This window comes from Myotis myotis, unplaced genomic scaffold (assembly GCF_014108235.1).
Source record: "Myotis myotis isolate mMyoMyo1 unplaced genomic scaffold, mMyoMyo1.p scaffold_m19_p_15, whole genome shotgun sequence".
In the NCBI taxonomy this organism is placed as follows: Eukaryota; Metazoa; Chordata; class Mammalia; order Chiroptera; family Vespertilionidae; genus Myotis; species Myotis myotis.
In genome coordinates, this window is record NW_023416319.1 from 14986845 (window position 1) to 15011319 (window position 24475).

At 38.3% G+C, this 24475-nt stretch overlaps 1 protein-coding gene across 1 annotated transcript in view; it reads left to right on the forward strand.

Moving 5' to 3' along the window:
* CFAP43 (cilia and flagella associated protein 43) overlaps positions 1-24475 on the forward strand; it is an 89037-nt gene that overhangs the window by 3147 nt on the left and 61415 nt on the right. The window contains exons 3-9 of the mRNA XM_036336067.1: positions 3189-3285; positions 5911-6078; positions 7899-8049; positions 14476-14635; positions 17991-18058; positions 21254-21385; positions 23567-23683. Coding sequence (XP_036191960.1) covers positions 3189-3285; positions 5911-6078; positions 7899-8049; positions 14476-14635; positions 17991-18058; positions 21254-21385; positions 23567-23683 — 893 coding nt within the window. The remainder of the gene's footprint in view (positions 1-3188; positions 3286-5910; positions 6079-7898; positions 8050-14475; positions 14636-17990; positions 18059-21253; positions 21386-23566; positions 23684-24475) is intronic.

Consider the following 24475-nt stretch of genomic DNA (forward strand, 5'->3'; position numbering starts at 1 on the left):
GGGATAAGGGTAGTATTATTAAGACTGTGGTGATAATAAATGAAATTACATATATCCTATATAATAAAAGGCTAATATGCAAATTGTCCCCTTGGGAGTTTGTACGCTCGCTATGACGTGTGCTGACCACCAGGGGGCAGCGTGGAATGAAGGAAGGTCCCATCCGGCAGCCTGGGAAAGGAAGGCCCTGGCCAGCAGCCAGCAGCCTGGGGAAGGAAATCCCCGATGGGCCCTGATCAACGGCCACGCCTAGGGACTCTACCCGTGCATGAATTTCGTGCACCAGGCCTCTAGTATGTATATAATATGTCATTATATAATATATGACATGTGTCATATATATATATCAACCAATGTTATCTACCATTTAAATTATTATCATCATCATCATTATTACTTGTTGTTAATCATCACCTGAGGATATGTTTTACATTGAATTTTAGAGAGAGTGGAAGGGAAGGGGAGAGAGAGAGAAACATCAATGTGAGAGTCACATCTATTGGTTGCCTCCAGGCCAGGAATCAACCCTACAACCCAGGTACCCAGGTATGTGCCCTTGACCAGGAATTGAACCCGCCACCCTTTGGTGTGCTCTGACCACTTAGCACATCAGCTAGGACCATTTAAATTATTATTCACTCATTCATAGAAATAGCTGACCCAGACCAGACCAGACTGCTGCACATCTCCTTCATTTAGCACATCATGGACAGAAATCGCAGGAGAGCTTAAGGCTGACCTTATATCTGCAGCCTTTTGGGTCAAATAAGTGTTGAGTCAAACCAGGGAACTTCATTATAATTTAACATTTTATTTGTGTTCCCACAGATTAAAACGACTTTTTTTATTTGAGAGAGAGAGGGAGACACACACACACACACACACACACACACACACACACACACTCTGAGACATCGATTTGTTGTTCCACTTATTCATTGGTTGCTTCTTGTATATGTCCTGACTGGAGATCAAACTCACAACCTTCACATATCCGCGTGATGCTCTAACCAACTGACTACCCGGCCAGGGCCTAAAACACCCTGGAATCTCTAGCCAATGCAACAAAACACAAAACAGAAAAATTATAGCGATGGGAAAGGAGATAATGAGAGCAATAAAGGAGTGCTCAACAAGATGCTGGTTTCAAAATAAACATCCATGCAATTAGAAGATGTAAATACTTAGGAATAACTCAAAGAAGAAATGTGATTGACCTCAGCACAGAAAGCTACAAAAATCACTGACTTAAAATATTTAAGTATATGGAGACATTTCTGGGTGGAAAGCCTGGTTATTATACAGATATTTCTGGTATTTTCACAGAAAGTAATTCATAGGTTAATTCTTTGTTTTCAAGAGACAGGAATACTTAAATGAAATGATTCCTAAGTTCATCTGGAAGAATAAAAAGTACAGAATGGAAATAATTTAAAAGAGAACAATGGGAAGGCAGAGGGCTCTTAATCATTATGGCGCTACAGTAATTAAGGATGTGATATTGGTGCAGAGATCACTAGATCAGTGAAAGAGTTGAAGTCTGGGCACAGATTCTAGAATATATAAAGCTAAGCATATGATGAAAGACACTCCCACATACACAAAAAATAAATGGTATGGATTATCCAACAATAGAATTAAGGAAGTAGTTATTTTTTAAGAACTATTTAAACAGAAGTATCAAGTTAGGTACTCATTATATTGTACATCAAAATATATATCAGATGAAAATAAGAGTTCAATAAAAACAACAAACCCATTGAAAAGTAAAAGAAAATATGGTAGAAAATTGAAATGATTTCAGGGTGAGAAACAACATTTCACACAAAGGAAAAATAGAAAGATTGACATATTACATGCAAATTTAAAACTTAGGAACATATAAAATACCATGAAAAGTCAAAAGGCAAATAATAAACAGAGGGAAATATTAGGAATAAATATGATCAAATATTTTCAGAGCATTAGGAAACAATAAGAAAAAAAGACAAATATTTCATTAGAATAATGGAAAAGGAATTTGCCTACACCACAAAACTATAAATGAACAAAAACATTAAAAAATGTCGATCTCAAGTTGAGATTTTTCTGCTTATCAAGGTCACTTTTTAAAAAAAAATCTGATAACTGCTAGGCAGAGTGTAGTGAAATTGATAGCACTCTTTTAGTTGAAGGTAGGAATATAAATGGATATAATCTGGGAAATAAAAATATATCTGATTCAGTTAAACCCACTTCAAGAAGTAGAATTCACTATTAAGGAAATAATCAGAAATATGGTCAAAAATTTGTGGGCAAAGGAGTTAAGAGTACTGTCGTAGCAAAAGGCTGGTTAATGGGAACATTAAAATTCACATGTTTAAAGAATTACTAATTATAAAAAGCTCAATGTAAGGTAAACAACAATAAGCCAATAGGAGTGACATTATATACCATAATTTTAAAAATGAATTATTATGTATAATATTTAGCCCATTATTATAGCTATAAGAAGGAAAGTTATATTTAAAGAAAAATCTGGATTTTTACAAGTAAACACAGAAGAAAATACCAAAAAGAAATAAACCAAATTTGGTAGTAGAATTACAAAGGATATTTGTTCATGCTTTTCTGGGGGGTGGGGAGAGTGGTATTTCTTAAAAAAAACCAAAACACATGCATCTTTAAAAGTTTAAAATAAATGTAAAGAAAATATAAAATTAATTTTAGTTATATGAGGAAATGTCTATATAGTAGTTCTAAGAACTGGACAATATTAAGCTAAGGATATGGCCCAAGGTATGGAGATATAAAAGTAAGCTAGAATTATTACACCTCCCTGAAGTATTTAAAGTTGCTTGAATAACTTCTAATGATAATGTTTGATATATTTATGGAATATTTTATGGTTCTTAAATCACTTCAAATCACACTGGGTCATACATGGTGCAGGATACTCAGTTGTGCACTAAAGTCTAGAGATAGTGAACTAATAGTCTTAATTTATGCTAATGCTTTTTAAAAAATGGATCTTAACTTGACTCTTAACTTTCTGTTCATTATGTTACAAATCAGCCAAGAGATCTCTTATTCCAAAAGCTAAATGTGTTTGAAATATGTGAAATTTATTAGAAAAGGGAAATAAACTATAGACTATAGTTAATCTCAGAATATGATAATTAAGTCCCTATAATGTTTTTATATTTTAGGCAATGTTCTTCTGGACTACACTCTACTTTCATTCAGTTATTGTGGCACCTACCTGGCTAGTTACTCCTCTCTCCCAGAATTTGAATTGGCTCTGTGGTAAGTTCCAGCATCCTGCCAAATTTCTTTCATTTGAGTTACATTTGACTAGTTAAAGGAATTTACAGAATGCTTTTACATTAGGTTACTTATAAAAATCTTTCTGGATTTTATCAAAGGACAGATACATGAAAAATCTGAAACAACGATAAACAGAAGAAGTAAAAGTCCTAATCATGATGTTTAATTTTAGTTACTACTTTTAGGCATGAAATTTGGTAGGGCAAAAGCTAAATGAGAGCCCTAACCGGTTTGGCTCAGTGGATAGAGCGTCAACTTGTGGACTGAAGGGTCCCGGGTTCGATTCCGGTCAAGGGTATATACCTTGGTTGCAGGCACATCCCCAGGAGTGGGTGTGCAAGAGGCAGCTGATCGATGTTTCTCTCTCATCGATGTTTCTGACTCTCTATCCCTCTCTCTTCTTCTCTGTAAAAAATCAATAAAATATATATTTAAAAAAGCTAAATGAGAGTTAAATTAATTATCCTAGCTCTCTTTTTATTAATGTGTTAAAATACTGCCTTTGTCAAATAAAGAATACATTTATAAATACATAAACTTTCATCTTTTCTACAGATAAATAGCCTGCTTCCCACTAACGTTGAACTTACTAAGATGGTCTGTGTAGTAGAGCTCAGTTTGAAGTAGTTGTTTTGCTGTACAGGACTACCTGTGGATAAGATATATCTGTGGTCTTTGCTGGGTCGTTCCATGTGGCCAGATTAAAAACTGCAGGCACTCTTCCATCCTTAATACAAACTCCTTCAGGGGAGTCTTATTAAGGGGAAGGGCAAAATGTGTCCAGGAATGATTAAGGATGCTCCTTACATATTAGTATTTCTTATATAAAAACTAGAGGCCCAGTGCATGAAATTGCACTAGACTCAGACCCACCGCGCCACCGTGGGACCCCAGACCCGCTGCGCCGTGGAACCCATCAATGCACCTCCTGGTGACCTGTCGTTTGGTCATTATGGCGTTACTGTGTTACGGCCACTGGCCTTTTATAATATAGATGTAATAATCTAGGTTCAGTGAGCCACATTTAGTTTATGCAGAGTGTTTTTTTTTTAAAAAAAAGCTTTATTGAGGTACAATTGACTTATAATAAAGTGTATATACAGATGTACAATTTGATGTTTTTATTTATGAATAAACCCATGAAACCGTCACCATAATCAAGATAATAAGTATATCCATCACCCCCAAAAGTTTCTTTGTGCCCCTCAGATTCTTCCTTATTGGCCCTTGCCACACATACTCTTACCCCATCACTGCCCTATCCCCTGCCCCCTACCCCCTGCCCCCTGCTCCCAGTCCCCCACTGATATGCTTTCTGTCACTCTGGATTTGTTTGTGTTTTCTAGAATTTCATATACAGAAAGTCATACATTCTATATCCTTTTCCGGGGGGTCTGGCATCTTCTATGCAACATAATTATTTTAAATTGTCTTATTTTTAAACTCTCTTATGCTATGTGTATCAATAGTTTATTCCTTCCTATTTCATGGTATAGGTATACCACAGTTTGTTTATCTACTTACCTGTCGATGGATGTATTAGTTTTCTAGGGCTGCCATTAACCAAGTACCACAAACTGAGCGACTTAAACAGCAGAATTTATTGTCTCATGATTCTGGACACTAGAAGTCTGAGATCAAGGTGTGAGGGCTGTGAGGAAAATGGAGAATATTAAAAATGACCACTTTAGAGAATAGGAGAGAGCACTGGCCAGAGAAATAGTAGGATCAAAGGTTGTACTGAGGCTTCAGTGAATGCAGTAACCAGGAATTGATAATATCACTGACACACATAGTGCTTTGATCTTTCTATGTCTGCCTACCCGAGGCTTTCAGTTGTATCCACCAGGCTTGACAGTTTTTGCCAGGCAGCTGAGGTAGAAAGTCCAAAGATCAAGGAAGCAGCAATACTAGCAATAGAGTGGTTGACATTATGGACAGGGCATTTGGGATGAGGATGGAAGAAGGTGAAAGCAGAGGAAGCCAAAAACCAAGTGAGCTTAATAAATATTAGTTCCAGTTTCACAGTCACAACTCTGAATGGAGTGCTGGCTGCCTGTATGAGGGGGGATAGCTTACATTAATTTTTTTTCTGTTTATTTCATCAAGCAAAGGACCTTGCTTACAGTGGGCATTCATGACATTCTCTCAAGTGAATAAATAAACTAATAAATTTTAAAGTACTGGTACTGTGGTTGCAAAAACTCAGTAAATGTTCAATTGGCATCAATGTATATAGTATACCCAGAATCATAGTATATTTGTATATAGTATAGAGATTTAGATACCTACATTTATTTAGATACCTACATTTATATTCCATTTCCTAGATTTGGATGAGTTAAATACAAATTAAATAAGATAAAATAGACTTGGTAGCATATGAGTAATATTTTTTAAAAATAGTTATTTTGCTTTCTTTAACAGGTACAGTATAATGATAATCATAATTATTTTATGAATGTGATATTAATGCTATAGATTTTATAAATTATTCAATAAATTAAGTCACAATTTATGTAGTTGTTTTCATATTAGATAAATATTCTCAATATATGAAATTCAAATTAATTACTTTTTTACCAAACGCAATTTTTCTCCAAGGAACTGGGAATTGGGTGTCATTTTGTGCAAGAAGTCGCAACCTGGTGTAGATGTGAGCCAGATGACTTTTAACCCCATGAACTGGCGCCAGCTGTGCTTGTCAAGTCCAAGTTTAGTGACTGTGTGGACCATTGAAAGAACTAACCAGGACCATCATCTCAAAGCAAAGTGAGAGACTTCGTTATAATACAAGTAGAGGCCTGATGCATGAAATTTGTGCGGGGGTGAGAGGGATGTCCCTCAGCCCAGCCTGCACCCTCTCTCAATCCAGGACCCCTCGCTCCTAAACACCCATCTGCTCACTCCTAACTGCCCGCCTGCTCGCTCCTTAGCACTTGGCTTGCAGCTCCTTAGCGCTGCCATGGAGGCAGACAAGAGCCCGGCTCCTGGCTGGGTGGTGCTCCCACTATGGGAGTGCACTGACCACCAGGGGCAGCTACTGCATTGAGCATCTGCCTCCTGGTGGTCATTCCGCCATAAAGGTCGCTGGGCTTTTGTTATATAGACTAGAGGCCCGGTGCACATAAATTTGTGCACTCAGGGAGGTACCTCAGCCCTGCCTGTGCCCTCTCACAGTCTGGGACACCTCAGGGGATGACCACCTGCTGGCTTAGGCCTGCTCCCCAAGGGATTGGGCCTAAGCTAGCGGTCAGACATCCCTCTGGCAGCCTGGGAGCCCTTGGGGGATGTCCACTTGCCAGCAGGGAGCAGGCCTAAGCTGCAGTTGGACATCCTTAGCACTGCTGAGGAGGCAGGAGAGGCTCCCACCACCACCGCTGTGCTGGCAGCCATCAGCCTGGCTTGTGGCTGAGCAGAGCTCCCCCTGTGGGAGTGCACTGACCACCAGGGGGAAGCTCCTGCATTGAGCGTCTGCCCTTGGTGGTCAGTGTGTGTCATAGTGACCAGTCATTCCCAGTGGTTCTGCTGTTAGGGTCAATTTGCATATTACCCTTTTATTATATAGGATAGAGGCCTGGTGCATGGGTGGGTGCCAGCTGTTTTGCCCTGAAGGGTATCTCGGATCAGGGTGGGGATCCCGGCTGGGGTCCCTGGCCAGCCTGGGTGAGGGACTGATGGCTGTTTGCAGGCTGGCCAAGCCCCCCAGCGGGGACCCTCACCCCATGAGGGTGTGGCCAGCCTGGGTGAGTGGCTGATGGCTGTTTGCAGGCTGGCCAACCCCCCCAGTGTGAACCCTCACCCCATGAGGGTATGGCCATCCTGGGTGAGGGGCTGGTGCTTTTTTGCAGGCTGGCCACGGCCCCCAGCCACCCAAGCTCCCAGTGGAGGCTGGCTGGGAGCAGGTATCTGGGATTTATTTAGCTTCTATAATTGAAACATTGTTGCCTTGAGCAGAGGCCCAGGGCAGGCAGGAAGCTTGGCTTCCTCCATCACTAGGGCAACCAAGCCTCCTGCTTGCTCCAGCTCCATGGCTACCAGCCGCCATCTTGGTTGGATTAATTTGCATATAGTAGTGCTCTGATTGGCTGGTGGGCGTGGCTTGGGGGCATAGCAGAGGTGTGGTCAATTTGCATGTTTCTCTTTTATTAGATTAGATACAGTGGTGGACTTTGTATTCATGTAATGTTGATTGGATCAATTTGATGAATTAAATGTCTTTATCCATAGTTTGGGATGCATATGGGAGGTAACTAATCATATTTCTCTCTCTCATCAATGTTTCTCTCACTCTCCCTCTGTACCTAAAATCAATTTTTAAAAAACAACATATCCTCAGGTGAGGATTTCAAAAAATAGAGAAATTCTGTGACCAATGTCCTGGTGATACTTGATGATAATGGTGTCTTTGTTTCTTTGTTGAAAAGAGTTCAAAGATTCAAGATGCCCTGAGCTGACCATACTCCCCCAAATAAAGACTAAGGAGATATTGGCCATGTACATCCTTAAAACTGCAATTTTTGAAAACTGCCTTCTTAAGAGAAATGTAAATATAGTAAATAAAGTTATTCTGATGCTCCTTTTTTCCCTAGGTCGGTAAAATTACCTCTGGAAGACGGGTCATATTTTAATGAAAAAGACATAATTTTTCCTGAATCGTTGCCCAAGGATCTTATCTATGGACCTATCCTCCCACTGTCAGCCGTTGCTGGGCTAGTAGGTGAAGAGGCCGAAACTTTCAGGGTAATGACCTATTTATCTTCACACTAGAGGTCCAATGCACAACATTCGTGCACTGGGGACGGGGGGGCCTCAGCCCAGCCTGCAACCTCTCACTGTCCAAGACCCCTCAGGGGATATCTGACTGCTGGCTTAAGCCCGCTCCCCCTGGGCCTAAGCCAGCATTTGGACATCCCCTGAGAGTCCTTAGCACTGCCATGGAGGCCGGAGAAGCTCCTGTCACCGCTGCTGGGCTCGCCAGCCATGAGCCTGGCTTCTGGCAAAGTGGCGCTCCCTCTGTGGGAATGCACTGACCACCAGGGGGCAGCTCCTGCATTGAGCGTCTGCCCCCTGGTGATCAGTGAGCCTCATAGCAACCGGTCATTCCATTCCACCGTTTGATTGATTTGCCTTTTAGCCTTTTATTATACTAGTATAGGATGATCATCTTATGAGACATACAGATTGGCCTGGACACCATGAGGCATGAAGAGGGGGTGAAGATAATGGCACTGCCAACTGACATTAGGAGCCCAGATGTGTTTCAGTTTTGGACATACCAAATTTGGGGTGCTGGGAATGCCTCCAACTGGAGATGCCAGGCAGAAGTCAGCAAAGTGACTTACTGTTAGGGAGAAGTCAGGGCTGCAGACACAAGATGTCAGAGTCATTCCCACAGAGTGGAAGCACTGAGGGGCGGGGTGTGATAAAAAGGAATCTGGCTGCCAAAGGTTGAAAGGGGGAAGATGAGTCCAAGAAGGAACAGCCACAGAATAGGAGCAAATCCAGGAAAGAGCAAGACTGGAAAACAGTGGAAGGAAGTTTCAAAAGGGAGTTTGTCAGCAGTTGCATATTCATTCATTCATTCATTCATTCATTCATTCAACAAATTTATCAAGCTCCTCCTATGCAGCAGGAACTATTTTAGGCAATGGGGTCACATGATGACCAACCAGGCATATTAATCCCTGCCTCTTGGAGCTTACATTTTTACCAGGAAGACAGAGTAACAACACCGAAAGTAAAGAGAGACATTAAATCATTGAAACCTGATAATTATTTTAGGAAAAATGGAGAATGGAGGTGAGGACAAGATTAACATATGCTGGTCAAGGAAGGCCTTTGGGGAGATGACAGTTACACTGAGACTTTAGGGACCAGGAGGCATTACTCATGCTACAAGTTCGGTAGAGTGTTTAGGAAGAGGGAACTGCATGGACAAAGGTCCTAGGGGAAGAAAAGAATTGAGTATGTCTGGGGAGCAGAGAAAAGACCATGTAGCTGGAGCATGGTAAATGAGGGGGGTGAGGTGCGGGTGATGTTCAGGAGGGAGGCAGGGTCTTTGAGGTGAGGTAAAGAGCTTGGAACTAAGCCTCTCTGGCCTACATTATGCTAATGCTTAATGTGTTAAAGCTCCGGGTCAAGGATAAAAAGAGAAGTTCCCAAACATTTTACCACTGCAGAGAATTAAGCTATAGATGTTAACAAATAATTCAATGTGGTAGTTTATTTAAAAATTTCTGACAAGCAAGAGAAAGGGTTGTATGCTCTTTGTGTTTCTTCTAAAGCAGCAGTTCTCAACCTGTGGGTCGCGACCCCTTTGGCGGTCCAACGCCCCTTTCACGGGGGTCGCCTCAGACCATCCTGCATATCAGATATTTACATTACGATTCATAACAGTAGCAACATTACAGTTATGAAGTAGCAACGAAAATAATTTTGTGGTTGGGTCACAACATGAGGAACTGTATTTAAAGGGCCAGAAGGTTGAGAACCACGGTTAAAGAAGGACAATTATGCACTCATTTAAATTACTGAGAGTGACTAATTCCTTTTAATAGCATGGATCTTAGCCTTGGAAATACAACCACACTCAGCCACAGTGGGGCAGCAAAGTAAACACAAATAAATCAGCCATCAGGGTTTACAACTTAAAAAAAAAATGTTTATATGTTTAGTATTTGATACCTAGGATTCCAAATATTCAACTATCTCAAATATTTTCTTTTTTGTCTTTCTGTAGGAGCCCTCAATCTTTCACATTTTGCACCAACATGATTAACACTACATACAACATTTAAAATTCAGGCCATTGTCCTTGTCATTTGAAAAATGCTATGGGAATGCCTTCCTTAAATATTTAAAAGTAGAGTTACCATTTTAAAAAAGTAAACAGACATCTTTATTTCCTAGGATTTTTGTACTCAGCGCATTTTAACCTTTTTCCGAAGACAGAAATTTAATGTTTAAGTTTGACATCTCTAAACCATACAGGGAATATTAATAAAGCCATATACTTTGTACTTAAATAAGAAATTAACTTTTTCAATATTTCTCCATTTTATATATAAGGTAAGAACAATGGCTAAAACATTCATTAATTTCTAATCAATGAGTAAAAGCATAAAATAGATCTCAAAGGTCTTGATTCTATTCCTCCCTTTGAATGGCATTTCTTGTGACCTAGGTACCAATGGCAAAGATACAGTGATGACTTGATCTACATAAGAGTCTTAAGCACATTATAGGCCCTTAAATAGGCCTGTGTCACATTACACAACTTATTGAGGGCATGAGAAAGGTGCCTAGTAGTAGCATGGTGGAAATCAAAAGCTGATGTTATCTGGCTAGAAATTGGATCCAATATAATCAATTTAATCTCAAGTATCCAGTTTACTTTCTCCATCCACCTTTTTAAAAAAAGGTGCTAAATAGGAATCTCCTTTATAAACTCAAGTTTTCTGAAACATATTCAGATGCTATGTTTTCTGAAACAACATTAAGGACTCAAAATTTTGAAGTTTGATCTTCAAGTGACCAAAATGTTTGAGTTATAATTCCAGAAAATACACAAGGAGTTGGTGTTATCAACAAATATTTTAAAATACTATCAGCACCTTTTCTTTTACGATTCTCAAAATTTTCAGAATTAAAAATTATTGTTTCTACTCACATAATCCATATAATATCACATTTATTCTTATATGGCACAGAACATATTTATTGATGAAAGGAAGTATTAGGAAGACAAGCCCAGGATTATCTTCAAGTAAGAAAAGCCACATATAATATTAGTTTAACATGCCAAGGCCAGAAAATTCAAAGTTTCAATCCTCACCTTTTGTTGCATATGCACAGACTCACTGGTGGTGTGAGAACCAGATATATGTGTTCTTAAGATTTTAGGCCCATTGCAATACCAGGAAGAGTCTGTCTTCTGTTATTTATAATCTAAGGTTATATGCCATTAAGTCAACCCAATAAACTTTTAAGTCAGGGGTCCTCAAACTTTTTAAACAGGGGGCCAGTTCACTGTCCCTCAGACCGTTGGAGGGCCGGACTATAGTTTAAAAAAAAACTATGAACAAATTCCTATGCACACTGCACATATCTTATTTTGAAGTAAAAAAACAAAATGGGAACAAATACAATATTTGTATTTGCATGTGGCCCGCGGGCTGTAGTTTGAGGACCCCTGTTTTAAATAATGGTGATTACATAATGACGAATAATTCAATGAATCAAATCTCAGACACCACAAAAATGTCATTAATTTGTAGCAGTTTAATCCAGGGCGGTTTTGTCCCTTTGTTTGGCCTACTGGATGGCCAAATTGTTATTCAAGTTTTATTTTCTAACAATCTCAGGGTATGAGGACATGAAAAAGACCAATTATATAATCAATGTCAGTCTGTCCTTTTCAAAATTATTATGATGATTGTTCCTATATGTGGTTTCTACCTTAGTCATGTTTCAAGGTCCATCCCAAATGATAATTCTCTCTCTCTCTACACTTCTCTCAGACCACCAAGAAGAACCAATTGCTTTCTCATGGATACACCTGTGATATTTAAACACACCCCTCTACCATACTCTGCCCAGTTTTCTAATTATGATATGTGTTGATACTAGTTCTTTTAATAGTTGATTATCCTTTTGAGAAGAAGAATTCCTTAGGACTTGGCACAATGCCTTCGTCCAATTATGCAACAAACTTATGTAAGTTGAGAATCTAGTAGATATAGTTACTTTGATAGTGTCACATGTACTTTACCTTGAAACAACAAATCTTTACTAAATCAAGAGTGGTATATAATATTTTATTAAATTAACTGAGTATTTATTAGAAAGGTGACTTGCATACATTGGAAAATATTGAGTAGAAAAATCACTGTCTGTATCAGTGGTTCTCAACCTGTGGGTCGCGACCCCTTTGGGAGTCGAACGACCCTTTCACAGGGGTCGCCTAAGACCATCGAAAAACACATATATAATTACATATTGTTTTTGTGATTAATCACTATGCTTTAATTATGTTCAATTTGTAACAATGAAATTGGGGGTCACCACAACATGAGGAACTGTATTAAAGGGTCGCAGCATTAGGAAGGTTGAGAACCACTGACCTATATGGTTTGAAGTATTCCCCAACTGTAGAACCAATTCCAATTTACCCTGCTTTATTTTTCTCTACAGTACTTTTCAGCACTATATATAACCTTCTATATATTTAACTCCTTGACTTATTTTCACTCTATTTCCCCTCACCAGGATGAATGAGGAGGCGGGGATTATTGTGTGTTTTGTTCACTGCTACATTCCTGTGCCTAGAATAGAGCCTGGAATGCAATAAGTATCCAATAAATATTTGTTAGATGAATGAATAAGTGAATTAAATAAGCATGTAACTTCCAAGAAATTTAGCAGTTCTGATAATTTGTCTAATGGCATATTAATGTTTTCTGTTCCAATGGTTGTATGGACGCCTCAAGAAAACAAAGACATTATATTGTAGCTAATGCAATTCTAAAAATAGTATAGCATAACAAAAAGCTCAGATAGTACTTAACATTATGTTCTCAATACAAATTAAATAAACAAACAAACAAATGTAAGCTCCATATATTTGACTGGTTTAAATAGGAAGAAGGGAGTGCCATATTATTTTGTCCTGAGTTCACAATCTTAATCAGTCTGGGGCGGAGGGAAAGACATGCCCCAAATAGCTGTTACAACTACCTTGACCTCCAGGAAGAGAGCAGGTGGTCCCAGGCTTACAATGAGACCTACTCTGTCCTTCCAGAAAGGGGGAGTAGCCTCTGCTCTGCTGGACACAAGCGTTTAACACTGCAGGAGGCATAATACTGAGGTATTACTATTTAAGACAGCAACCAACAGACTATAATGTGCTTTTGTATGGCCCCAAGCTAAGAAGGTCTTTTACACTTTCTTTAAGGGTTGTTAAAAAAAAAAAAGAGTGGGGGTGTATGTGACAGAGAACTATGTGGTTCACAAAGCTTAAAATATTTGCTACATAGTCCTTTATAGGAAAAATTTGCCTTAGATCCTTGGCTCATATTAATTTTAGTCTCCAAAGCCAGCTTTTTTTCTAGGTACATCTCATAGATTTTGTGCATTTTTCTTTGAGTTTTCCATACAAAGTCACATAGGATGTCTCATGAACCGCATTTGAGAGGCCACCAGAATCAGACAAGGAGTACTCTTTTCATTCCTCATGAAAGCTAACTAAGCAGAGGATCTAGGGCAGTGATGGAGAACCTTTTGAGCTCAGCGTGTCAACATTTTGAAAAACCCTAACTTAACTCTGGTGCCATGTCACATATAGAAATTTTTTGATATTTGCAGCCATAGTAAAACAAAGACATATCTTTGACATTTATTTTATATATTTAAATGCCATTTAACAAAGAAAAGTCAACCAAAAGAATGAGTTCGCGTGTCACCTCTGACACACGTGTCATAGGTTCGCCATCACTGATCTAGGGAGACCTCTCTGTAGCCACTCCAGGTAAAGCAGACCTATGTCCCCTGCAGAATCAGGAGGGAGAAATGTTAACGAAAGTCTTCCTCCAAAATGGTGATTGTAGTTAGACCATGACTCTCTTAGATTCAAGATACAAAAACGTCTACCAAGAAACAGTGTATAAGTTATTACTCAAAACTCACAAAAATCTGTGACACTAGAACTCTGAGTGCCACTACAGCCGTGGGCAAACTACGGCCTGCAGGCCGGATACGGCCCGTTTGAAATGAATAAAACTAAAAAAAAAAAAAGACCGTACCCTTTTATGTAATGATGTTTACTTTGAATTTATATTAGTTCACACAAACACTCCATCCATGCTTTTGCTCCGGCCCTCCGGTCCAGTTTAAGAACCCATTGTGGCCTTCGAGTCAAAATGTTTGCCCACCCCTGCACTAGAACAATGAAGGTGACAAGAATGCCTTATGTTTCCCTCGTGAATTAAAATGTAGAGAAGTAGAGAAAGAAAGGGAAGTTCTGTTAACTCTTGGCAAGTGGTGGGGCCAGTGGAGGTGTGTGTGTACATATTCATTTTTTCCTTCTTGGAAATTGATTTGATGGGTATTTCTCTGGCTGTTAGGCCATAATTGTTGTTTTAACACAAGGCTTTTAATCTTTCTTCAAAGCCCAAAGATGATCTATATCCTTTGCTTCACCCAACTATGCACTGCTGGACTCCACAAAGTGAGCTGTACGTTGGCTGTGAAGAGGGTCATCTTTTAATGATTAATGGAGAAAACCTGAAGGTGACTGTGCTTGAGAAGATAGAAGACATATCACCAATGGGTGAGAAACTGCTTTGTTTTATATTCCCGGAAGTGTAGCCATTGGTGATGGTTTTGCACTTGAAGATGAATATGTGTTTTTTCCTATTTTTCTCTTTCTTGGAGACATCTTTGACTCCTTATCCTCTTTTTTCCTGGAGTTAGTTACCAGGTCCTATACCTTCTAGCTAGCTAATGTTTCTTAAATGTTACATGTTCTAGTCATTCTACTATCACTCTACAATGCAGATTTCATGTAATCCTCAGAACAGTTTTACAAGGGAGATACATTTTTATCTCCATGGTATAGATGAGGAAATGGAGGCATTGAGAGGTTAGCAAAACATGCCTGAATTTACATAACTAGTAAACTGTAGAGCTGAAACCTAAACCCAGGCTGTAAGACTTCAGAGTCCAGGTTCTTAGCTTCTATGCTATATCCTTTTCCATAATATGCCTGTTCTGCTTAAAAAGCTAATGTGTTCTTTTCTGACCTTTACCCTCTCAACTCTTTCTCCATAATAGTCTTCTTAGTTCAACTGCCATCTTGAAAATTACCTTTATGTTAAGTGGTTGGAATTTCTAAGAGAACCTGATCTACTCTTTTTAGATCTGGTGTCCATTCCCTGTCCTGTCAGCTCAGTCCAGAGTTGGGCCTGGGTCACAGAAGCAGCTAGGTATAGACCCTTTGAAAAGGGAACCTTTCCAGGGCCAGCTTCTCAAACGTGCCCATTGCACTCTCCATTCCTTTCGCTCTTATTATTTCACACCTTGATTTTTGCAACAACCTTAGGACTGACTTAATCGACTTTAATCAACAACTGACTCAAACCAGGCAGCTCATCCCTGCCAAACTGCTCTTCTTAACATGTACTGCATGGATTGCTCCACCTTGCTTTCAAACTCTCTCTAATCTGATCCTACCTGCCCCGTTAGTATTAGTTCCCACTACTCCCCTGTACAAGTCTTCTGTCTAACCCAATGGTTCTCAACCTGTGGGTCGCGACCCCTTTGACGGTCCAACGACCCTTTCACAGGGGTCGCCTAAGACCATCCTGCATATCAGATATTTACATTACGATTCATAACAGTAGCAACATTACAGTTATGAACTAGCAATGAAAATAATTTTATGGTTGGGTCACAACATGAGGAACTGTATTTAAAGGGCCAGAAGGTTGAGAACCACTGGTCTAAACAGTCAGTTCTTCCCATCATTTCACAGACACGCCTCCTAGCTCATTCCCTTCCCACTTTACTCTCTGAACCCTCCAATTCCCAGCTCAAACATCACCCCCTACAGCAAGTTTCCCCCAACTGCAATGTCCCTCAACTATGCCCTCTCCCATTCCCTCACACGTCACTGATAAAACTGGGACCATTAGATTGGACTTTCCTACCCTAGACCCTCTTTCTTCCTTTTACTCTCACCTGTAGCCTCTGGGCTTGGCTGGCTCTCTAATCTCGCATCCACAATGCCATCCCACAGCTCTCTGAAAAGTAAACCTCTTTTGTGGCCTACATTTCCAATATCACCTATTCCCACTTGACACTTTTAGAAGTTCTCATGATTCCTCTGCTCTCCCCAAATTCTGCCTTCTGCTATTTGCCGTTACCCTTGTCTAGTATGTCTTTCTCTTCCTTGTCTAGCTGGTGAGATTGTCCTCTGTGGAGCCCTCCCTGTCCTCACCCCAACCTTCAGGTATAATTAGGTGCCCTTGTCGGGTGTTCCTTCAGATTCACTGCTTTCTTAGAGCCTCATCTTGAGCTATTACAATGTTCCATGTGCGTGTCTTTCCCATTAGTCATCAACTCTTTGAAGTTAGGAACTGTGTTTTAATCATCCTTTGGCTCCAAAAGTTAATCCCAGAGATTTCTACAGAGTAAATTAGACCTGTATGTGTTTGTAAATTCAATTATAAAAAAGGTTTTTCATTTCCAAACTCCTAAAACACTTGTAATATGTTATACCCAATTTAGAACTTAATCATGATAGTCATATGTTGTATACTTTCTTTCTGTACACTATTTCTAATACTTTCCATGGAATAATATAAGGCTTTCAAAATAGATATTTATCTAACCTCTACAATGTGTAAGATACTATGCAAGGTGCTTCAGAATTGACAGAGATGGAAAAAATATAATCTCGTAATCTCTACTTTCAAGTGACTTCTCTTTTAGTAAAGAGAATACGACAAGTAGTCAGTTAATTACAGTCTGGTAGATTAGGAAGATTTCACTAAGGGAGAACTTCACAAAGTGCTGTGGGGATTCAGAGCAGGGAAATAGGCCAAGATAAGTTATTTTGAAGGCAGAACTTGAAATGGCCCTTGAAGGATGGGTTCACAGGCAGAGAAAAGAGTAGGTGGACTTTTTGGCAATGGTATCTATGTAGACAAAAACCTGGGGTATTAGAGACACAAGAAGTGGTCCAGTTCATCTGGGGCATCAAGTTTTACACAGAGGTAGTGGGTCATCTGATGTACTATATCTGACCTTGAACATAAGGCATAAGATGTTTATACTTAATTCAGCTGACAGACAGACATCAAAAATTCCTGAAGGGGGAAGTACCCCAACTGTAATTGTGGTTGGGGAGATTAACTTAACCATCATTCAAGAAAGGATAATCCTAGTAGCAGGTGGCTATAAGAAGCAGGCACCTAGACTAGGGAAGGAGTCATAAGAAGCAGGACTCTAGTGGCAGTTGGACTGGGAAAAAAGAGATTGCTGGGAGGTGACTAGTGCTGGAAGAACATTGTCCTTTTAGCATCTGGCATAAGGCCACGCACCTAGTATGCAGTAAACAAATAATTTCATGCATGCCATCTGCATGTTTGATCTTGTGGTTCTCATGTTTTACCTAAATAACAAGTGATATGCTTTTGCTATTTCCCCTCAAGGACAATATATCTTTTTAATATATACTATTATATTAATTTCAGGTATACAACATCCAAGGACAATTTGTTATTAATAACAAATGCTCTTATAGAACATTTTACCTTCTTTTTCCACTGTGTTTTATTTACTGAGGTACCTAAGTTTATATACCATAAAATGTATAAATCTTAAGTATACATCTTGGTGATAATAATATCATAATAATAATAATTCTAGAATGTTAGTTACATAGATCTGATGATACTGACCTTAATAAAAACTTGTGTGACTTATATCAGTAATCATTGCTAAGCAGCTTTTATTATTCATTGTTTGGGAGACATCATAATACATATTCTAATGTGAAGTTGATTTTCAGAAATAAAGGATGACAAAGAAATGAATAGTCCTAAGAAATCAAATGAGATGAATTACTCTGTATTGTACTTCTATTTGTGTCACCTGTTTTCCTTGTTTTTCTTTTCTAAAAGGTGGAAGAAAACTTTTCAGTCCAGTCACCATAGCATATCAGAAGGGAGGTGTGCTTGCTTCTGGAATTGTAATGTATTTTTTCTAAAAAATTAATTGCTTTCAAGAAAATATATAATTTCCATTTGTTGCCATTTACTATTATGAGCCATAATTTGGGATGGCAGGTTCTGTGTGATTATTAATTACTAGAGGCATGAAGAGATTCGTGCAATAGGCCTTCCCTTCCCCTGGCTGCCAGCACCGGTTTTCCTCCGGCACCCAGGACCCAGGCCTTCCCTCTGGCCAGAGCTGCCTTCAAGTCTTTGCTGCTCCGGCAGGAGCCGCCTTCAGTCTGTGTATGCAAATTAACCGCCATCTTTGTTAGGCTAATTTGCATATTCTCCTGATTGGCTGGTGAGCGTAGTGAATGTATGGTCAATTTACATGTTTGTCTATTATTAGGTAAGAAAGTTCTTTCCTTTTTGGATGCTATTATAAAACTTTTTATTATGAAGAATTTCGAATATATATAAAACTAGTGATCACAGTATAATGAACTACCACATATCTATCTCATTGCAAATAGGCAAAAATAAAATTTTTTAAAAACCATGGCTCCCCCAAACACTTAATATCCTTCACCCAATTCCATTCCTGTTTGTGCACTTAAAGTATTATGTTTTCAGATACAACTGGAACCTTTTGTGAAAGCTTCAGCATAGCCTCCTGTGTGTGTCCATTTCATTTAACTGTATCATATTGTTATTGGCCATGGTAGAATTAGTATTAATAGCTACCATTTATTTAGTGCTTATTTGATGCCAGGCACCATGCTAAGTGCTTGCTTGTATTAGCTTATTGTTCCTCACAACAACCCCATCAAGTACAAACTATTAATGAAGGAGCCATGTCTTACTGAGTTCACTCAGCCTTAGTACATATGAAAAGGGTCAGACCATGTTACTTTTCCATGCTGTGGTAATCAGTGCTAAGGTTTGGAGCTGACCTACACTAAAATCTCAGGTCTATTGGTCCTGAGACTACTACTGTTAGCTTTGTCGCTTTGGCACAAATTACATCTCTAGGACCCCAAGGGCAGCTAGTCAATGTTGTCAAGGTAAGAGATGTAGCTCTAGCAATGAGAAACAATCTGGAGCTCATAAACCTACACTCAGTTCATAATACCCTTCCCCAACCTTGCAATGGACTACCCCCACTTCTACATTTAGTCTGCATTGAGTGTTTTCTTAGAACTAATTTAAAGGAAGGATTTGAGCATCTGCTCTGGTGAGGGGTAGAGAATGATGAAAGCACCTGGTGTATTCCTCCCTCTCCCCCCAGTATATGAACCCAGTCATCTCGCAAATGCTTACTCTTAATTATAATGGGGTCTAATCTAGAAATTATGGATGAATTTGCCTAAAGCCTCTTCAATATTGTAGAATTAACTCAAATTCCTCTTGAGTTGTAAAATTTACCTAAATCTGTTCTGGATCAACCAAGCAACTAGCTCATTTTTATTGCATACTGGAAGAATATAAAGGAAACAAACAGCACACTCCCTACCCTTGGGCCATTTAGGGGGATGAGTAATTGCACATAACAATGATTAAATAACACTAAGACTAGTCCTGTGAGGTAAGGAGATTGTTATATATACAGTCCACACACTAAACTCTGCCTCATTTGCCCTGCCTTCTGTATAATAAAGGAGATGATAAGAAGATAGCATCTATCTAAAGTTCAAAGAAAGGAGAGGTCAGTAAAATTTTAGGTAATTGAAAAATTTATTGCAAAAGAGATAAAATTAAAACTTGATCAGGAACCATGGTTAAAAGTTGTCTTGATAGCCCTCGCTGGTTTGGCTCAGTGGATAGAGCATTGGCCTGCGGACTGAAGGGTCCTGGGTTCTATCTTGACTCCATTGTATGCTCTTGCCTTCTTTGTCAAATATTAATTAAGCATAAGGGCTTGGGTTGATTTCTGGGTTCTCTGTTCTGTTCCATTGGTCAATATGTCTGCTTTTAAACGGGAATATTTAACTAGGTTGCAGGCTCCATCCTCAGTAAGGGGCATGCAGGAGGCAGCCAATCAATGATTCTCTCTCATTATTGATTTTTCTATCTCTCCCTCTCCCTTCCTCTCTGAAATCAATAAAAATATATAATAACCTATATATATATATATATATATATATAGAAAGGCTATTATGCTAACTGTCCATCCGGGTAATGACATCAGGTAGCAACGCCCAGCTTCCTCTCCCTAGTGATAACTAGCCTCCTTGCAGTTTCTTCAGCCCAGGAACAAGTCGGGGCGCAAACATTATACACTGTAACCAAATGTCTGTGAAGCGTTTTCCTGTGCCTCATCTCATTTGATCCTCACAGAAGTCCTGGAGTAGGTAGATAGGAGACTGGGTGGAAGCCTATTTTCTTTTCATTAGACAGAAAACGGAGATTTAGAAAGTTTAGAAACTTGACCCAACTGAAAAGAAGTAAGAAATGGTGGACCTTGAAAATGACTTCAGGTTTTCTCATTGCACAGAATATAGTTAAACACTGCTGCAGTTAAATATTTTACCCTTTGTTCTCCCTGCGTGATCTACAATAATAATGTGCTTCGTGTTGATATTTACTGCTGTGTTGCTGACAATTACCTGAAAGAGAAGTTGGGGTGCTTCACTGGGCTGGAAAAAGTTTAGCTTATCAGAAAGCAGGTCTATTCTGTATCTATATCTATATCTATATCTATATCTATATCTATATCTATATCTATATCTATATCTATATCCATATCCATATCCATATCCATATCCATATCTATATCTATATCTATATCTATATCTATATCTATATCTATAAAAGGCTAAGTTGACTTGTGCATGTGCAATACATATAAAGCTCTCACTGGTGCCAATCACACGAGTGTGTTTCGATCTGTCATTGTCGATTGTGAATTTGGTGGACAGTTCTATTATAGAGAAAGGGCGACTGGCAATATTAAAATATTCTAATTAATTTCCTATCAATGTGCATGAATTCATGACCGGGCCACTAGTAAATAAATAAAATAAAAGCTGTTGAGCAAAATATGTTACTTTAAAAAAAGTTACTTAAATAAAGGTAAGAAGACAGGGCATTCTAGATAATGTAAACACAGATTATTCCAAAAATAAACATTAGTTGGTAATACACTAAGTATTAGCTTGTCTGATAACAAAAGTATTCTGTGTAATGACTGAAAATGATTTTTCTGCATTTATCTCGTTTTTGGTCTCTAGGATGGCTTTGTGTACTCTTTAATTATTAAAGAGTCAAGTTACAAAGTAGAAGATTTTCTTCAGGTTGAAGAGCACGTGGGACATATGATGTTTTCTCCCAGTTACAAAATGTTGCTGATTCAAGCAGGGAAGGTATGCTAGATGGCCAGTTTTTAGTATGCAGTTTTCAGATATCAGATATTATTATATCACCATGGTCCTGGCACCTACAAAACAACACTTGGCTTCCCCCAAGTGGGATACAGGCCCTGCCACCATCCCAGAGTGACAGCCCACCAAATAGCAGCCAATGCTGCCAAGACCCCATGACACAAAATGTGGCCCACAGCCCAGCCCAGTCCAGAAACAGTCACTGTGGGCACCAGGGAATGACAATATGTAGCAGTGCCCAGTTTCCTCTCCCTGGCAACTAGCTTCCTTTCTTCAGCCCAGGAACCCGACTTGCTTTATAGCCAGGTGCAAACATTTTACAGTTTTACCAAATGTTTGTGAAGCATTTTCCTGTGCCTCATCTCATTTGATCCTCACAGAAGTCCTGGAGTAGGTAGATGGGAGACGCTGTAGAATCCTATTTTCTTTTCATTAGCAAGATGCAAATAGTGATATTAAAATATTTCTTCTAATTAATTTCCTTTCAATGTGCACGAATCCGTGCACCAGGACACTAATGTTTTAATAAATAACAATTAAATGACAAACTTAAAATATTTAGAACATGAAATTATTTTCTTAAAAAAAAAAAAGTAACATAACAGAAGGGAGAAAGACCCAAATAGAACTTCTAAAAAAAGAAAAATATACTGACAAAGTAAAAATTAAATGAATATGTCTGATAGAAATTGGACACCGCCAAAGAGAGAATTAATAAACTGGAAAATAGATTATAAATTATTCAGAATATAGTCCAGAGCCACAAAAGGGCAGGAAATATGGAAGGGAGGGTATGAGACATGAATGATACAGTGAAAAGACCTAACATATGTTTGATTAAAATCTCAGAGAGGAGAGAATGGGACAGAGGCAATACTTAAAGAGATATTTTCCAGAACTGATTAAAGACATGAATTTACAGATTCAAGAGGCCCAGTGAATCCTAAGCAGGAGACATAAAAAGATATCCACCTTAGACTTAACAAAGTGAAATTGTTGAAAACCAGGGCAAAGAGAAAAATCTTAAAAGAAGTCAGAGAAAAGCAGGTTATTTCAAAGGAATTTCAATTAGAATAACTTCTGACATCTATGTGGCAATAATATAAGTAAGAAATAGTGACTATATCTTCCATGTGATGATCAGCATATTACTAAGTATACTTTTATTCCACGTGGCCAGATCCCCCAGTGGGATGTAAGCTGCATGAGGACAGGGGCTTTTTGTCGATTTGGTCCTTTGATGTAGGACTGGGCATCCAGAGCAGTGTCTGACACAGTGTACCCATTTAATATCTGTTGAAATATTAATGACACATAAAATCAGTAAATATCTACCAGATTTTAGACTCTACAGAGTTGTTTTTACATAAACAAGAACAGAAAAATTCATGTTTAACTCTAACTTGAAGAACTTGTGATTAGTAGAAAACAGACTTCTTATTGCTAGGTAAGTAACCATACCATATTACAGTTACTTGGCAGAGATGCATAACTTACAGGCTAGATTTTTTTTTTTTGAGAAGTGAATTTGGGAGCTGAAAATGGTAAACAAGTCATAAAGTGACAGCTTCGACCGCATCTTCACAATTTCCACAAAGACTTATTAAAAGCTTTCATTAGTGTCCAACATGATCTAGTATGTGATAGGATTTAGTTCATCTTAACAATTTTTCTAGTTTTCCACATTTCTCAAATTTTCTACATCAACAGACATTATTTTTATTTTTTTTTACCATTATTATGTACTTCATTACATATACCTTTACTAAGTATACTTTTATTAAAAATGTATATCCTTAAGATAAATATATTATTTACATAAATGGCTTTGTACAGGTCTCCCTGTGCACAACAGGCATTATTTTTAAAGTCAGAAAAAAGTTTTTTTTGTTATGTTTTCTAACTTAAAAAACAAATGCCTGGAATTGGAGAAAAGAATAAAGACCCACTTATTGATTATGATGAGTGAATCAATAAACACATTATATATCTAGATTTCAAGATTTTCAAGGTCAGTGCCTTAAGGAGTTGATTTCTAATATTCCATCACCTAGTCCCATTTAGTGCTTTACTCACAGGAGGCATTTAATATATATTTGTTGAACTGCTCGCATAACAATTGCATTAATTTTCGTTCTTGTTTTTCTTTTGGTATATTTAAAGGGATCTGTTTATATTTACACATTTGGTGAGGAGCCAACCTTGGATAAAATCCTAGAGGCTTGTGATGGGAAATTTCAAGCAATTGACTTAATCACACCTGGAAATGAATATTGCATGGTAAGGAATATTTGATTGTGTTACAATAGGATTTAAAGATGAGATTTTAGAAGTTTGTGTGCAAACTGATGCAAGTAGGAGGTAGAGATTATTCTTGAAGATGTGGTAGAAATGCCAGCCACTTTCATCATCAAATGTATTCCCAAGTTAAATGACATCATCATCTTGGTACTCCATAATATTAACTTCTATTGCCAAAGCAACAGAAATTTTAGGGGCCATTCTGTTTGCATTCACCATACAAACTTTCCAAGCCAGACCTTGAAACACATTCATCACTAATGAGTCACCAACACTGGTTAAATTATTAGTCTTTACCCTCTTTCAAAGTGATGCAGTCCCATCTGAAGGTGAGAATGAAAGAGCTGCCGTGCACAAAGCATAAATCCCATCTACTTAGGAAAAAGCCCACCCTCTAGATTTAGAAAAGAAACCTCTATATTTAGAAAAGAAACTTTTTTTCTAGGTGTTTAACTATTTACCTATTGCTTATCTCAAGAAACATATTTTACTTTTCATATGATTTATCAGCAAATCCATTAAGATTTGGGGAGCTCTAACAAGTAAAAAATACATAGATTATGGAATAGTTAACATTTAAATTTTCTTCCAATCTTGAGGTTCTGATCATATGATTTTTTCCCTCCAGGTGTTCTCTGATAAGCATTATTTATATTCATATGTTCGTTTCAACTCAATTAAAAATTCCATACAAGGTTTCCACATTTAGGGTTAAGATACTTGATCCACATTTTCATGTTACCTACTCCATAGTAGTAAAAAAACAGAAAT